Genomic DNA, 18,845 nt, shown 5'->3' on the forward strand with positions numbered 1-18,845 from the left:
GGTCTGACCCCGGAGAGGCTTCCGTCTCCTTGAAGGCTGTGTGTCGCCGGGATTTCCTGGACACGGCGGCAAACGTTCCTGACCGTAAGACCAAGTACCAGGGACTCTCACTGCCCTTCTAGCCCCTAAGATCTAGAATTTGTATTACAAATTAATCACCCGCCATTTAAGTGACGAAGGATGCAAATAGGCATTTCACAGAAAAAATAAAAGGTGGGCAGTAAACATTTGACTAGAGACTCAAGTCTCTCTCATAATTAAAGAAATGTAGATCACACTCACAGATACCTTTTGACGCTTCTCAGATTGACAAAGATGAAAAGCTTTGACATAAGCAGATTGGCCTGGGTGGGGAAACAGGCACTTTCATCTCAGCATACCCTGTTGTTAGTAATGTAGTTTGGTACAACCTTTTTGGAGGACAGTTGGCAGACTACCAAAATTTGAAAGACAGTGTTCTTTGACTCAGCAATTAAAAAAAAAATTTTATTGAAATAGAGTTGATTTACAGTGTTGTGTTAATTTCTTCTGCACGGCAGAGTGACTCAGTTATACGTGTATATATATTCTTTTCTGTATTCTTTTCCATTATGGTTTGTCACAGGATATCGAATATAGTTCCCTGTGCTATACAGTAGGACATTGTTGCTTATCCATCCTATGTATAATAGTTTGCCTCTGTTAATGCCAAACTCCCATTCCTTTTCTCCCCTATCTTCCCTTCCCATTTGGCAACTGCAAGTCTGTTCTTTATGTCTGTGAGTCTCTTTCTGTTTTGTAGATATGTTCTTTTGTGTTGTATTTTAGATTCCACGTGTAGGTGATATATGGTATTTCTCTTTCTGACTTCGCTTAGTAAGATAATTTCTGGGTCCATCCATATTGCTGCAAATGGCATTATTTCATTCTTTTTAATGGCTGAGTAGTATTCCATTGTATATATGTACCACATCTTCTTTATCCATTCATCTAGGTTGTTTCCATGTCTTGGCTATTGTAAATAGTGCTGCTATGAACATAGAGGTGCATGTATCTTTTTGAATTATAGTTTTGTCTGGGTATATGCCCAGCAGTGGGATTGCTGGATCATATGGCAACTCCATTTTTTTTCACTTAGAAATTCTAATTTATCTTCTGGGCATATAAACATAACTAAGCAAAGATTTGTACAAAGAGGTTAACTTAAAATTGAGGTATTCTTTACATACAGTAAAATTTACCCTTTTAATATTACAGTTCTATGAGCTTTGACAGATGCATACAGTTATGTAATTATCATCACAATCAGGATACAGAACAGTTGCATCATTCCCCCTGAAATCCCCTACTACTGTTTTTGTAGTTAACCCTTCCCTACCCCCAGCCCTGGTAACGGTCATCAGTTTCCTGTCCCTATAGTTTTGTCTTCTAGAAGTCATATAATTGGAAACAAATACTATGGAGCCTTTCGAATCTGGCTTCTTTCAACTTAGCATTATGCAGTTGAGATTTGTCTACGTTTGGTGTCAGTAATTTGTTCCCTTATATTGCTGAGTAACATTCCATTGTATAGATGTACCACAGTTGCTTATCCATTGTCTAGTTGAGAGACATTTGGATTGTTCCCAGGTTTTGGCAGTTATTAATGGAGCTGCTTTTTGTACAGGTTTTTGTGTGAATATAAATGTTCATTTCTTGGGTGAATATCCAGGAGTGAGATTATGGACTCGTATGGTAAGTGTATGTTTACATTGTAAGAAAGTGCCAGGCAGTTTTGCAACACGGCTGTCCCATTTTGCATTCTCATCAGCAATATATGAAAGTTCCAGTTGCTCCAACTTTGTCAGCACTTGGTATTGTTAGTTTTTTAAAAAAATAATTTTCACATTTGAATGTGTAGCAGTATCTCATTGTGGTTTTAAATTTCTCCAATGACTAATGATGTTGAACATATTCTGGTGCTAGTTTGCCATCCATACATCTTTGGTGATGAGTCTGCTCAAATCTTTCTTATTATTGAGTCTTGATACTTCTTTATATGTTTGGGATATAAGTCCTCTGTCAGCTGTGTGTTTTGCAAATGTTTTCTCCCAATATTTGGTCTGTGTTTTCCTTTTCAACTGTGTCTTTTGAAGAGTAGAAGTTTTAAATTTTGATGCATTCCAATTTATCAGTATTTTCTTTTATGAATCATACTTTTGATGTTGTATCTAAGACATCTTTGCTAGCCCACAATCACACATATTTTATAGAAATTTTATAGTTTTAATTTTCTATTTTAGGCCTATGATCAATTTGGACTAAATTTTTGTATTGTTTTTTAATAACAAATCTTCTATATACAACCTAAGTGAGCTGATTAAAAAAATGCTACATCTATGCAATGAAATACTATGCCATCATTTGAAAGCATGAAGTGTATCTGTATGTGATGGTATAGAAAAATCTTTGAAATACACTAAGTGTAAAAAAGCAAGTTGCAAAGCACCATGCCATCTGTGTGTGTTTGTGTTGGGGAGGAGTAGGGAGGTAAAGGATAGAAAGTTTGCATATGCCTAAAAAAGTGAGACCTACAAAAATCTTTCTTGGGGTGAGGGTAATTTTGACTTGAAAAACTTTTACATTCTTCTGTATTATTTGATTTTTTTCCCCTCTCAAGGGCAAGTATTTCTTACATAATAAACAAGTACAGAAAGTAAAAAAAAAAACTACCATAAGTAATTTTTAGATATTAAAATCATGAAAATAAGTGTAATTCTACTTTTTAAAAAAGCTGGCTATTTGTTATTACTAACCAGAGGAGGATTCATGTTCTTTTGATTCTTCCATTTATCTAAAAACATCAGATTACAGCAGTTACGTGTCCCCATTTTTTTTTCAGATCACGTGATACTTTAATCGTTGAACAGACAATTAATAGCAGTTATACAATTGACATGTCGTGATCCAGCATCAAGGTCATAAACCATATTGCCGATATGAACTCCAGAATACAATTACACTGTTATCCCTAGTAAAACTTGTTCCGTTTATCAGTGTTTTAGAAGAACAGGTGATAAAGCATTTTGACTCGCTGGTCTAAATTTTAATCACTCAGAGGTGGTTTTTTTTTTTTTTTTTTTTTTGCGGTACATGGGCCTCTCACTGTTGCGGCCTCTCCCGTTGCGGAGCACAGGCCCCGGACACGTAGGCTCAGCGTCCATGGCTCATGGGCCCAGCCGCTCCGTGGCATCTGGGATCCTCCCCGACCGGGGCACGAACCCATGTCCCCTGCATCGGCAGGCGGACTCTCAACCACTGCGCCACCAGGGAAGCCCTCAGAGGTGGTTTTATTCTCCAAAAAAATAAATGGCGCACGGGCTCAAGGCGCACTGGCTTCAGTAGTTGTGGCTTGCAGGCTCAGTAATTGTGGCCCACTGGCTTAGTTGCTCCGTGGCACGTGGGATCTTCCCGGACCGCGGATCGCACCCGTGTCCCCTGCATTGGCAGGCGAATTCTTAATCACTGCATCACCAGGGAAGTCCCAGAATCGCAGTCTCCTTTTTAATGTACCTTAAGCCCAAAGAATCCATGGAAAATTGTTATAGAAAATAAGACAATAAAATATTGTAAGGACTATAACAGAAGCATATAGTACACAGTTCATATAGACACATCCCAAGCAGTTACCAAGTATATTAAAAGGGAGGCTGCAATTTTAAAAGAATAAGATAAATTATACCCACAAACTCCCAATCTTTCCTGAAACGTTGCAAACTGAAACGCTATTGTAGGAAGCAGAAGATTCCAGGAGACATTCTACAAATGAAGGACTCTAAACCCTGTGGTTGGATAAGGAATTCTGGAAGGAGGGTATCCTCACCCACGGAGAGCAGGTTCCTATAGTTCTCTAACATCACATCCCTGTACTCCATTTTGGTTTTAAACCATTCATGGTGGTTGCATTTCTCTGAAAAAGTTTAAATTAATCTTGCTCGAAATGAATGTTATGAAAAGCTGGTATGTTTTAGTAGTGATTTGTTAGAATTTAGAATCTGGTCATATATCCATGTATTTAATGGAATATCAAGGAGTAAATAATATTCTATTTTAGAAGTATCTGTAATGTAATAAGAAAATGTTTATCGTGTAATATTAAGTGAGAAATATATGAATCCAATTTTGTTGAAAAGACATAAAAAGCAAAAATGGAAAGGAAATATGCCAGCAATGTTTAGCTCAGGGTGGAGAATATTGGGTGATTTTTATTTATTTTCGAGTATACTTTAATATATTCCAGAAAATTTTCTTCAGTAAATAAATTCTTTAATTATGAATTTAAGATTAATAGAAAACCAGAAAATACAGATAAGCAAAAGGTGAAAAAAGACACAAGAACATCCATGAACCTACCAACCCAGAATCTACCACTGTTACTTCTTTGACTTGTATCATCTTTCAGGTCCCTCTCTGTATATTTCTCTGTATATTTCTTTAATTAGAGAAATTGGACTTGTTTTTTTAAACAAGGTGTTGACTTCCTTCCTCCTTCTTTCCTTCCTTGTCTATGCCCCTAGCCAGTTTTCTATTGGAATGTTTCTTTCCCTTGTTGATTGGTAAGAGCTCTTTAAATGTGTAAATGTATTAACCTTTTGTATATTATCTGTATTGCATATATTTTCTCCATTTTCTCATGTACCTTTTAATTTAGAGTTCCTTTTTTGGTTTGATACTCAAGAGCATTAAATGTTATGTAATCAAATCTATTAGTTTCGTCCTGTTTGACTTATGCTCTGATATGCTGCTTAGTAAGTCATTGACCTCATTATTATATAAATTAGCTCTGTGTTTCCTTCCAGTCCCTTGAAGATTCCATATTTTATATTTATTATTAATTTTTTTTACTTTTTTAAAAGTAATATAGTAAAATATGTCAAACTGTACTGTAACATTTACAATTAAAAAAAGCAGTCTCTAGTCACATCCTTCAGGGGCAAATATCTTGAACTTATTTAACTATTGTGCTTATTTAACTATTGTTTGGCTTTATCAATTTTTGGATATTCTCTTTGATTTCCTATTAGGACAGATTAGATTTTTTGTACTACCTTTTCTTTTACATATTCCTCCTCACATACACTCAATGTAATTAAGGCACAGTGTTTGATTAAATTCAGTACTTATATAAGTATTATCATTTGATTGTTTGCTTTCTTGTGCAGTGCTTTATTTTTCTTGTGGAATTTCTCTCTGGCTATTGAGATTTCTTCTCAAATACTCAAAAACATCTTTAAGTTCCTAATTCAGTACTTTTTCTACATGGCCAAATTCATAAGATTGTTAGTTATAACCCTACCCATCCTGGAAACTGTATTTTATTTATTATTTTCATGAGCAAACATAATAGAACAGACCTATTTCTAAAACAAATCGAAAGATTTCTGGAGCCTTAGTTGATCCATGCCATTGGTGGTTCCCTGTGCCTCTCCCTTTATTGACATGTATTATACTGGCTCTGCACAGGCTTCCATCTCATTGCTCCCTCTGTTAGCCACAATAAGTCTCCTTTGACAAGCTGTTTAGGGCATTACAAGACATTTGGCCTTTCAGTGACGGGCCAGGGCGATCCGTCATCCCACAATAATAATGTCAGTGCCTTCCTGAGTGAGCCATAAACCCTTTTTCAGAGTTTGAGAAATGTTGAGATCACTGCCTTTTTCATTTGCTGAGGTGAAAAGGGTTGACCTACTGTCCTTTAAGCCTCAGCTTTGGCACACTGAATGGTTGGAGGGTAAATCATATTACTGCTCTGTGTGCTTTGGAGGAGCATGGGGTTGTTCATGATTGGGCTTCCTCCTGTGTCCAAAGCTTCCTTGGACTCTGCCTCAGCTGTTCAAAAAAAGAAAGAAAGATGAGTCATTTTTTAGAGTAAGAAATGGACATTGTTACACTTGCTGGGCCAGAGGCAATTGCCTTTCTTCATTCTGTTATGAGAGAAATGGTTTAACTTATAATTGATAGGAATTTAGGAAAGGATTTGTTGGAAGATATCCATTCACATGGTAAAGCTAAGTATTGAGAAGTCAAACTATGAAATTCTCTCTCTTTCTTCCACTTTTTTTGGCATGCATGATACCCCAAGCGTTACTGAACATATTTGGAATGGTCCTGACCAAGGGCACAGTTTGGAAGGGGCAAAGTGCCAGCAGTGCCCAAGTTTTCCCACTAGTTTAAACCATCCTGCCTAATATTTCCTGCTTCAGGAAATAGTCCTAGGAATAGAGCAGCCAGACTGGTGAGAGTCTTGTGGACGGTGTCACATGAAAAATAGTTAGAGATTGGCAATGTGTATCCAGATAGTGAAAGCTGGTCCTCTAGTAGAGAGAGTAGGTTCAGTTCTCTGTTGTTTCAAGGCAGAAGTAGTATCATGGGTTTTAGAAGGGGAGGGTTGATAGAAAAGTGTGGTCACCTGGAGATAAGTACTCCATGAAAATGCAGCACGAAGGAGGAGAGGAAAAATCAGAGCTGAGAGGGAGCCCCAGCTGAAGGCTGAGCTAGAATAAGGAAGGTAAAACCCAAAGAAAGTAGAGGCCTTGGCAGATTATGATGGTGAAGCATGAATCTTGGCCGAGGGGTGTGGTGCTCCGTAAGTGTCTTCTTAGGCCAAGGCTACAGTAACTGTTTCTCTTGGAGGCACAGAGGGCCATTGAGATGGTGTTCACGTCTGCATTCTTTTTTAGCCACTTTCAGAATCTGACATCCTGGCAGCATGTTTTTTCCACCTATGGTGACATAAGATGTAATGATCCATGGACACAGACATCTTTTGATGAAATTAGGGTACTGTGACTTTGGTAGTGACATAATCCTTATAACAAAGGCTCTGAGTTCACTGCCTATTAACACTGATGAAACATTTAAACATATAAGTCATAACTTGCTTGAAATTTTGTTTGTTTGTTTCAGGATATCAATGGATATTATAAAGGGAAACTTAGATGGAATTTCAAAACCAGCCTCACATTCAAGAACACGTCATGGGAGCAGAGGTTCAAATGCTTCTTTGGAGGTGCTCTCACCGGAACCAGCATCCTTCAAGGTACTATGCTGTTTAGAAATGATATAAACTGCTTCTTCTGATCTCTAGCAATTGATAAACCAAGGCTGTTGTTAACATCCCTTTCTAAGGTTCATCTTTAAAGGGTGTGTTCTGGGAGCACTCATAGATTCCTTGGATTTTACTTTAGATCATTTAATGTGAAAATACTGTTTCCTTCTTTACCTTCTCCTCTTTTTTCTTGGGGGGAAGTTATGGCTTATTTTTTCACGATTGTACTTTGTTAATGCTCACTTGTTAACTTTTCTTCTTTCATAAGAAAGCTTTGTATTCCAACATCTACTATGCCACCATTGATTCTTATTATGAAAAAGATTCAGTAATTCAAAAAATAGAGTTTGGATAAAAACCACATGGTATATGTTTAGTAGGTACATTACCTGGTCTCTTTTTCTTTTCTTAAAATATCTAAGCTTGATGTTTTTTAAAGAATCTGTTTTTCCCTCTGTGATGGGGGATAATTTATTTTAAGGTTGTGGGAAACAAAAATTTTGAAATTTATGGTGAAAAATTTTCTTGCAAGTTTGTGAAGCCTTTCTCACTTATTCTTTTGACTTATGCACTAGACTCTGCATTATGAAACTCTTAGAGTTTTTGTCTATCACGATTTAATGCTGGAAATAGAAAGCCTTCTAGACATTTCCAGCAGAAAGGGATTGAATACAAGAAATTCAGTTCCTCAAAAATCAATGGAAGGCCAGCGAAACCACACGAGGGGACTTCCCTCAGATTATTGGTTCCCAGGTCACGCCACCATATCCAAAATCCGGAGATCTGAAAGCTGCTGCTTTTCTGTTGCTGCTTCTGACACTGCTACACATCCCTCAGAACCACAAAACTGGTGACTATATGTGCAGAGATGACTGCCTTTGATATTTCTTGTCAATTTTGTATCAGGAGCTTAGCAAGATGGCTTCTACCTCATTTCTGTGGTAAAACTTTTGTGCAGATGTACCTATTTGGATGAAACTGATACGCATCCAGAACCCAACCTGCAAGCAGCTTTGTAAAATACAGTTTCTGTTTTGTTTCATCTAATCCTGCATCATTACTATACTGTGTGTTAACTCTTGTAGCATTGTAATAATTCTTGATATCTGGTGGGATGGGTCTTCCCATCATATTCTTTTCTAGGACTGTCCTAGCTATTCTTGGCTTTTTGTTGTTTTTATATTTCAGAACACTTCAAGTCCTGTGAAAAATACTGTTGGGGTTTTGATTAAAATTGCTTTGAATTTATAGATTAATTTGGAGAGAATTTCTAACTTTATGATATTAAATCTTCCCATCTATTAATATTGTATCTCATTGACTTCTTTGCTTCTAATTTAAAAATTTTACATACTGTAAAATTCACTCTTTTCTGGTGTATAGTTCTGAGTTTGGCAAATGTGTAGAGTGATACTATCACAATCAAGATATAGAACAGTTCCATCATTACCTCTCAATTCCCTCATGCTGCCCCTTTATAAACAATCTCTCCTACTCTTAATCCCTGGAAACTCCTGATCTGTTCTCTGTCCCAATAGCTTTTCCTTTTCCAGAAGGTTTAATTCCATTACACATGAATGGAATTAAAAAAAAAATGTAGCTTTTGCATCTGGCTTTTGTCTGTTGACACAATGCATTTGAGACACATCTATGTTGTTGCTTGTATCAGTAGTTCAAGCCTTTTTATTGCTAGTACTGTTCCATTGTGTGGGTAAACCACAGGTTGCTTATTCATTCCCCAGTCAGGGACATTTGGGTTGTTTGCAGATTTTGGTGATTATGAATAAAGCTGCTGTAAATATTTGCATACTGATTTTGGGGGTGTGGAGGGAAATAGGTTTTTACTTCTTTTGGGTAAATACCTAGGAGTGGGATTGCTGGGTTGTATGGTAAGTGTATGTTTAATTATAAGAAACTGTCAAACTGTTTTCTATTCCCACCAGAAATGTATGAGAGTTCTGGCTGCTTTGCATCCTCACCAGCAGTTGATATTGTCAGGTTTTTTTTTTAAGCTATTCTAATAGGTATACAGTAGTATTTCATTGTGGTTTTAACTTGAATTTCCTTGGTGACTAATAATGTTAAGTATATTTTTATGTGCTTATTTACAATCCACATATCTTTTTTGGAAAGTGTATGTTCAAAAAAATTTTTTTTAATTGGGGTATGGTTGTTTTACAATGTCGTGTTAGTTTCTACTGTACAACAAAGTGGAGTTTCCTGTGCTATACTGCAGGTTCTCATTAGTTATCTATTTTATACATATTAGTGTATATATGTCAATCCCAATCTCCCAGTTGATCCCACCGCCCCCAACTTCCCCCCTTGGTGTCCATATGTTTGTTCTCTACACCTGTGGCTCTATTTCTGCCTTGCAAACCAGTTCATCTGTACCATTTTTCTAGATTCCACATATATGGGTTAATATACAATATTTGTTTTTCTGACTTACACTCTAAGTTGTGTTTGTTTACTTATTGTTGACTTTTGAGAGTTCTTTATATATTCTAGATAGAGTTTTTTGTCAGATATATGATTTGCAAATATTTTCTCCCAGTCTATAGCTTGACTTTTCATTCTTTTAACTGTCTTTTAAAGAGCATCTAAAATTTTAAGTGCAGTTTATCAATTTTCTTTTTCTTTTGAGGATTGTGTTTTTTGGTTGTATCTAAGAACCCTTTGTCTAACCCAAATTCCCAAAGATTTTTTCCTGTTTTTTTCTTCTGAAAGTTTTATAGTTTTATGTTTTAGATACTTGTGCCCTCTCTTGTTGCCAGTGAGAAGGCTTTTGTAAACCCAATATTCATTCCAGTGTGGGTTGTCTAGTTTAGATATTTTCCTCTGGTCGCTTTATTTTTTTTCCCTGTGTCTTTGGTATCTACTATTACTCATATAGGTATGGACTTATTTATCTTTCTGGAGACCAGTAGTTCTTCAATATAAGGATTTGTATGTTTCATTTTTTTTTTTAAACTTCTTAGCCATTGTGTTTTCACATGTTTCAAATATTGCCTGCATTTTTTTTTCCTATTTTGTCATCCTCAAAGTGCAGTTAAATGTCTGTTGAACCTTTCTCTTCTATCCTTCATGTCTCTTAAAAAATTTTTTTTTTAATTCATTTATTTCTCTGTGCTGGGGAATTTTTAACATGTATTTTCTAATTTTGGAATTCTTTCTTATACTATGTCAAATCTGCTCTTTAATCCATCCATTGAATTTTTAAGCTTAATGGTGTATTTTTAATTTCTTGAAGTTCATTTTAGTTTATTTTCAAATCCATCGGTTCTTTGTAATACCTTGATCTTGTGTTTTTGGGGTTCTTTTTTTATACCCATTAAAACTATTTATATGATTATCTTTATCAGCCTTTTAATATCTTAAGTTCTTTTGTTTATTCTGATTCCTGCTTATTATTGGTCATGTATTCATGGCTTTTGACCTTTTAGAATGTAAGTTTTAATTTTGGAAATTTTATGGAGCCTGATAAACTATACCTTCCAGAGCAAGTTTCTGTTTGCTTCTACCAAATGCCTCAGAGATATCACTGGCATGAATCTTTTTTTTTTTTTTGTGCTAATTTTTCATCTTTAAGCATTCCAGAGGATATGAATAATATAAATTGGAATACAAACCCACATGAAGCATGACCCTGTGGTTGCACATTCTCAGGGAAGACGATTTCCCACTTGGAACCCAGACACATTTTTTGTTTGTATCCTGTGCTTTTGGATAGATGTATTTTTCTAGTCTGCCCTCTCACCAAGGAGGAACCTTTTTGAGGGATCCAGCTTCATGGAGCAGGAGCGGGAAGGTTCCTCTCCATCTTGTCTTGCATGGTCCCAAGGCTTAGTTTCTTAGCTCTGTGTGGGTGTTAAAGCCCAAGCCCATAGCTTTCTGAGGCCAGCACATCCTCATTTGCTGTCTTTGTTGCTCCTACCCCACCCCAACCAGGGCAGCTGCTTTAAGGATTTACAAGGTTCCTATTTCAGCTTTCACTTTCCTTTTAATTTCTGTTCATTGGCAGTTTCCCCAGGGTTCTTGTGAACTTACCTATGCATTTGTAAGTAGATGGAAGGTTTCAGTTTATTCAGTTTTCCATATAGCCCAAACTGGAATCTAAAAACAATTTTAGATTCTTTAGTCTCAAGCTTTGCGATGATAAGCCTAAACTCTGGAGTCATGGTTCAAAATAGTCTCTGATGACCACATTTTATGTGATTTGGGGCAAACTACTTCAACTCTCTGTGCCAGTTTCCTCATCTGTTCAAAGGCGTAATAATCCTATCCACCCCATAGGCATGTTTTGAGGATAAAATGAGATGAAATATCTACAGGTTTTAGAAGTGACTAGCACCTAGTAGGTATTCAGTACATCTTAGCTAATTGGCCTCAATTCTTTAACCTAATTGGTTAAAGAATTCCCATGTTTTTATTCACAGGATTCAGTGTAAAGTCGGGCACATAGTAGGTATTCACATAATACGTGTTCAACAAATTTAGAACGACAGTTTTACCATTTTATGTAGGTAGGGTAATATACAAAGACCTGACAGATATTAGGGTAGCAAAGCATTAGTATTTCTGCTTACATATTCCTGGGTGATGATTTTTTTTTTAAGTAGCAACTTCACAATATTGACACACATGTTTTAAAACATAGATTAATATTACTTCATTCAAGGCTTATTTAAAAGTAAAATATCAGCAATCACTTCAAGTCAGATTTTATTTGAACCCACTAAGCTATAGGTCAGACTCTAGCATATTTATTAACCAACAGGGACTTTGATACTTATATCAAAAGCAAGACTTCCTAAAAGTTGTGATTTGTCTTAATCAAATTCATGGAAAATCAGTAAGTTTCCCCATAGGTTGCGGAAGAAAGCCACAGGTATGCTGCAGGTTGACTGCTGACTGCAAATGATTCAATGTCTATAAAACCTTATACATTGTCTAAATAATAAATAAATCCTGGTATTTTGATTAATTTTATTGCTCATTTGTCTTTTATTAATTTCTTACCCCAAATTTCTGTATAGCAGAAAGTGAGTTTAAAATGCTAGAGTTTTAATGAAATTTCTGTAGTAATGATATATTTCTCATTCTAAGAATTTTGATTTATTTTTACTTCTGAATATTTTTCTTGAATGAGCCAATAGTTGGAATTGGTGTAAAAATCTCATGGCTTTCAGGTAGGGATCTAATTGCCAGGAAGGGTTTTTATACGCTATTTACCTTTCCTGGACTAACATGGAGGTATGAAGTTGGGGACACAGAGCAATGAAAAATGGAGATTGAATGTGGCTTTGAGAATGAAGAAGAAAGAAAAATCATACACTTAGGCCACAGGTTAGAAGATCAGGAGGGCTGGGTATAGAGAGGCCAGTGGGCAACGGGATGGGGGAGATGGTTGGTGCTAGTGGGGTGGGGAACTATGGGTAAAATTGTGAAATGGGCAATATTTGCCTTTTGTTCTCTAGTTTCATCTTTTTCTGCCTCATTGCTTCCCACTCATCCTAAGAGTTAGGGTCATATGGGATGATATATGTGAAAGATCTTTGTGTATCCTGAAGTGTGGTATCCGAGTATGTTGCTAATGTCTACTTATGTTTCCCCTGTATAAAAACCCATTCTCAGGGAAAGGTCAGCTAGATTCATTTATGCCAAGATATAAATTACTGACAGGGCTCATGTGACCTCTCCTAGCAATTTCAGCATTTTCACAGAACTATATAGCCTTAAGGATTTACTGGGTATTATGGAATTTTAGGCTTTACCCTTTCTTTGCCAGAAGAATATTTTTCAACAGGGGACCTTCTTTAACACCTCCAAGATCACATAAAGTAAGCATTGTTTTGCTTATTATAAACTGGGTCTCCACTAGTTTCATTCCATACTGGATCTGTTTTCTTCTCTGTTATATCCGGGTAGTAATGCCTGTATCATTGTGAGGCGTGAACGAGGTAGTGTGTCTAAAGTACTTAGCACAGGACTAATAGTACTTATGGCACCTGGCTAATAGTAACGCCTCAGTCAATGTCGGCTATGATTTTTATACCACTGGCTCAGCTCATTTCTGCTGGGGCTTATGTCCTAGTTCAGGTGAACATAGATGCTCATGCAGTCCTGTGTCCCTGACAGTTTAATTCCCAGCACCGTCTATCTTCTGTCCTGGAGATTCACAAGGGCGCACAGATTACAGTGGTGGGGTGTGGACCATGACCGTAAAAGCCTCCAAGGGCTGACCCCTGAAGGGCTGGAGCAGACAGTCCCTCTGTTGGAGGGGAAAGGTACTCGTCTCAGCAGTGGCTGATCTGCTGTCCCTGAGGTTTTGCCTCTCCCATGGGCTGTGTTCATCTCCACTGTGACTCTTATTGCCAAGCACAGCCCTCAGGGCCCTATGATGTCTGTTTTTTCCTGGTGCAGCCATGGATGTCTTTTCTTGTTCTGTCTCAGGAAAACACAGCTGCACCAAACTGGTGTATTCAAAATGAACTTTGCTAAAATGGAAAGAGAAACCAAAATGAAATAGAAAAATTGTGAATAGTGTAAAAATAAATTATTCAGCAAAGCACATGGTTATGATTTGAAGAACTCCATTAGAAGCACGTCGCAGTTCAGCCTGTTCACTTTGCAGCTGTTCAATAGCCACGTGTGGCGAGTGGCTATTGTATTGGACAGCCCAGCTCTAGACCCTTGACTCTCTATCTGAGGGTAAGCTCAGAGAGCAGGGCCCATCATGCTTCAACCCCAGAGCTTGGCAGAGAGCAGTTCTCTTTGGGACTGATTCCTGACCCTTCTCTATTATTGCTAGAAATTGCTGGAGAGTGGTGCATATTACTTTGGTGCAAATGTTATTAAATTTAATTGTGTATTTAAATTACATTTAATTAAGTGTCATATTTCTAGAATCATTTAATGCTACTATATATATGTATGTCCTCACATATACTTACATTAGAGTTAAAATAGTCTAGAAATTTAAAATTAAAAAAAAATTTTTTTTACTTTTACTTTTGAAAACTGTTTCTTTGGAAATAATTTTTAGGTTGATACTGCAATCAATCTGAACTCTGGTAAAGAAGACCACTCAGAAGGCAGTAGTAATACAGAGGAAGGTAGAAACAGTAATGATGATAAAGGGGAAAACTACTCTGAGAAAATAAAACTGGCTGAAGAGGGATCAGATGAAGATTCGAACTTGGTTCAGCATCAGATAATCCCTGAATGTTCAGGTAGGATAATCACTTGGTGATTGGCTAATGATAATTACTGATGCTATAGTTAAAATATTAGAATTACATATTTATTGTATCTGCTAAGTAGAAATAATAAAAAAAGAGACTTTTTTTGTGAGCAAGCAAATCACCAGTTTTCATTTATAAGAATATTAAGAGTTCTTAAATACACTTAGAAAAATAATAAAATATGTCATTTAATAAAATTGTTATTGTAGTCATTTTACATTAATCAAGTAGGAAGTATTTCTGCATTTTATGACATGATTTATTGATCTTTTTGGAAATTGTACAGTAGAATATATCCTATAATTTATAAATGCCTTTTAAGGGATAATCCCATTTGATCTTAATAACTTCTGGATTTTAAGAGACTCCATTATTTCATGGATATTAATACTGGTATTAATTAATACTGGTCAGAGTGAATTAGAACAGCAGTTCTCAAAACATGGACTGAAAGAGCCCTGGGCCCTGAGACCCTTTTAGGGACTCTGCAAAGTCAAAACTACTTTCATCATAATACTGATATATCAGTGATATAATTCATTGTAATATTGAAATAATGCTGTTTGCCTTTTTGCCCACTGAATTGTTGGTTTCACTGATGGTACAAAAGCAATGGTGGGTAAAATTGCTGGTGCTTTAGCATGAATCAAGGCAATGAATGGCACCAAATTGTACTAATAGTCATTGTGTTCTTCAAGACCTGGCATGGGCAGAGGAAAGAAATAGCCAGTGTCACACAAGAATGTCCTTGATGGAGCAGTAAAAAATTTAAATTCTATTTAATCTTGACCTTTGAGTACACATCTTTTTAATATCCTGTGTGGTGAAGTGGTAGGTACATATACAGCAATTCTGCTGTGTGCCATAATGTGAAGTTTGTGTTGAGGAAAAAGTACTGGTGTGATAATTTAAGTTGAGAGCTGAACTGGCCACTTTTTAATGGGACACCATTTTTACTAGAAAGAATGAGTGACCGATCATCTGTTATCAGATGATATCAGATCATCTTAGATATTTGGCAGACATTTAAAAAAAAATGAACTGGGCCTGTTATTTCAAGGAAAACAACTAACAGTATTTTATGTCAATGATAAAATTTCAGCTTTCAAGTGAAAAATTAGAATCTTGGAAAATTTGTGTATGTCAACATGAGCTTTACAGCTTCCCAATACTTAGACTTTTCTGATAAAAATTGGTGACAGTATTAACACATGTGATTTTTTCATATTGTATACTGAAATGCATTAATATTTGAAGGTCTGCATGATTCAGTGAACCACTGTTTTCCAGATAATCAATGCAGGATAAAAGATCCATTCAAATGAAAGATAGATCCATGGATTTATGGAACAAATACAAAAAGCTCACCGATAGGGTTACAGATTTCACATTACAACTAACCTTTAAGAAACTACCCCTTGTCCAGTTTTGATATTAGTATCAAGGAAGAATATCCACAATTATCTGAAAAGGGTATTAAATTTCTCCTCCCCTTTCCAACTACTGTACGAGGCCAGATTTTCTTCATATAGTCAATACTTTAACTGAAGTAACAGATTACAATAGATTGACTTTGAAGCAGAGATGAGAATCCAGCTGTCTTCTATTAATCCAGGTACTAGAAATTTAAAATATTGCCATTCTTCTCAATATTTTTTTTTGGAAAATTTGGTTGTTATAAAAGTGTTATATTTATATTAGCATGTAATTAGTAATACCATGTTAATTATTTTTAAATGAATAAATACATATAATATTTTTCAGTTTTGATTTCTAATATGGTGATTATCAATAGATGTAACTCACATAAACAAAAGGTACTTTGGGTTCTCCATAATTTATAAACTGTAAAGGGAAGCTGAGCTCATGAACTTTGTGAACTGCTGATTTAGAGTATGTTTGGGATGAGATCAGCTCTCGGGCCAGGTGACTCAGGATTCCAGTTATTAGGAAACAAGGTATTAGAGTTGAGATTAGTTATTGGCCCCATTTGCAGTGTATTTGTTTATACTGTTTCCGTACTGCAAGAGTTACTTCAAAATGCCTTCTGGGTAGACCACCCATGTACAGTGGGGCCTGAGAATGCTAGGGCTGATGGTTGGAAATTAGAACTAGAGGCTGTTGCATTCGACGTACGTGAGCCATATGATTCGTAGGGTCTCCTTATTAGTGAGATTAGGACAAGCTTATTCCCTCTAAACATATCACCTTTTCCTTTAAGAGGAAGTGATATACATTATAGGGAAACATCACTGGGCTCTGTATTTTCAAAAGTTGCAAAACTTGGCTTTTCTTTGCATAATATACCATTTCTAATGATCTAAGCTGGGGTGGCTGAGACTTTAGAACTTGAGCATTTATGCTCATTGCCAGATTATCATCTTTCATCAGACCTTACAGAGGAGGTATCTCCTGGTGGTGAAGAGCTTTGGCTCTGCAGTCAGACAGATCGGGTGGAAACTGACTCTGGCATTTACGAGTTATAAGATGATATATCTCGGACATATATGTAACTCAGTTACAATATACCATCTTGCTGGTTTATGGTGAAGATTACATGAGATAATGAATGTAAAAAAGCACTTAAGACTGTGCCTATCATAACTCTATAAATGTTAGCTGCTATTATTAATATTATCATTAATCATAATGATAATTATTAATATTATTCATAATGATAAGTTAAAACTTGAATGACAGAAGTTCTAAAGAGTTCCTAATTTCAAATAGTCAATTACTATCAATTATCCACAATTCAAGAACATTTTTAGGTACTTTAGGAAAATAGAACAAATGGGAGAGGCATAGATTAAAGGTGTTAAGATACACTGTGTACTTTTCTGAATTTGTTTCTAACATGTTGGAATCACTCTGTGTCTCTATGACATGCTACATTTTACTGTAGCTATTTGTGTGCATGACTTCTCTTTTAGTTAGTCTGAAGCAGCTTTAGGATAGGGTCTTTGTCTTATTCTTTATTTGTTAGTTATGAATATAGAAAGTATAGCAGAATGAAGGAGAAAGAATTTGGGATTTAAAATCATACGAGATCCACTTCTGGATTCAGTGCTATAATTTATTAGTTATTTGGAAGGACCCAGTTATCTCAACCGTAAAATAGAGGTAAATGTCTGTTTCACAGGGTTGTTAGATAATTATGTGAAAAAAATATGTGAAAGCACCTTGTAAACCAAGATACATGACACCAGTGTTAGTTATTACCATCAGCCATAAACATTTGTTGAATGAAAGAACAAATAGTAAAAACAAAACAAGAAGAAAGAGGCTTTATGATTTTATTAAACTTCAAGCTCTTTCCTACTTTCAACATAATATAGATGAATCTGAATTAAAAGAATTAGATTCTCAACTTCAAGACGCTATTCAGAAGATGAAGAGGCTTGATAAGATATTGGTGAAGAGACAACACAGAGAAAAAGAAATCAAGAAGCAAGGTCTAGAAATGAGAATAAAGCTGTTTGAAAAACTTAAGGTAAGAATTGTATAATCTTATGCTGACATGTGAGAAACAATTTCCTCTAAGATGAGTAAGAAAAGCATGGACTCTGATAGTGTTAGTGTGGTCTGCCTTAATTTATTTTGTGGAGGTAGGGCAGTGGTGTGTATATGTGTGTGTATGGGGCAGGGGGGTAGTGAGGGAGATAGTTTTCTGGAACTGGAGAAGGTGACTTTGCAGGATTCCAGATTTCAAGCACTGCACTGGGCATGTTCATTCCCCATGGTCAGTGGACAGGCATCACCATAGGCCTCTGTCACCAGTGTCAGGCCTGGGTCCTCCATCTCTGGAATAGAAAGGGATCTGATGCCTACCTTCATCAAGTATATATGTCTGCTTTTTCTTCAGCGAGCTTACAATTTGGACATAAGTACACAAATACACAAAAATTTAACCCCCCTGGTTACCATTATTATTTGAGTAAACTTTTGTGACAAGCAGGAAGTTGACTATTTCACATGCTGGTCAGGCTGTCTTTGGGGAGCTGTAAAATGCTTGTGGCCTGTGACCATGCTCTGTTTGCTTCTGTCTCAATGAACTCTCCTTGGCCTTCTTGGACCTTTTATTCTCTGTGGTATTGAGGGGTGGAAGTTGACCACATGTTGGCACTGACTTGATGCATAGCCATTGGCTCATATTTGAACTTTGCCCCTCAAAGGAGAGCACTTTTAAGGTAAGGACATTATAATAACAGATTGGTTTTTTTTTTTTAAGTGGACATTTATTTATTGCAGAAGTGGGATTACAACAAATGGATGGGCTAATTAAATAGTGCAGGGACATAAGATAAATTTAGCTTACTATCTCACATCAAAGTCAAAATTACACTCCAGGTGGGGTCACCGAATGTGCAAGTCAAAACTATAAATGCTTTTTTTGTTTTTTTTTTTAAATTTAATTTTATTTATTTTTTTATACAGCAGGTTCTTATTAGTCTTCCATTTTATACATATCAGTGTATACATGTCAATTCCAATCTCCCAATTCATCACCCCCCCCCCCCCCCCCCCCCCTC

The 18,845-nt window shown here is 36.2% G+C and overlaps 1 protein-coding gene across 1 annotated transcript in view; it reads left to right on the plus strand.

Annotated features, from left to right (window-relative positions):
* The first annotated feature begins 6,931 nt into the window (after positions 1 to 6,931).
* FSIP1 (fibrous sheath interacting protein 1) overlaps positions 6,932 to 18,845 on the plus strand; it is a 184,606-nt gene continuing 172,692 nt past the window's right edge. The window contains 3 exon segments of the mRNA XM_007460208.1: positions 6,932 to 7,057; positions 14,115 to 14,301; positions 17,652 to 17,806. Of these exon segments, the coding sequence (XP_007460270.1) occupies positions 6,932 to 7,057; positions 14,115 to 14,301; positions 17,652 to 17,806 (468 nt within the window).

This window comes from Lipotes vexillifer, unplaced genomic scaffold, assembly GCF_000442215.2.
Source record: "Lipotes vexillifer unplaced genomic scaffold, Lipotes_vexillifer_v1.1 scaffold408, whole genome shotgun sequence".
In the NCBI taxonomy this organism is placed as follows: Eukaryota; Metazoa; Chordata; class Mammalia; order Artiodactyla; family Lipotidae; genus Lipotes; species Lipotes vexillifer.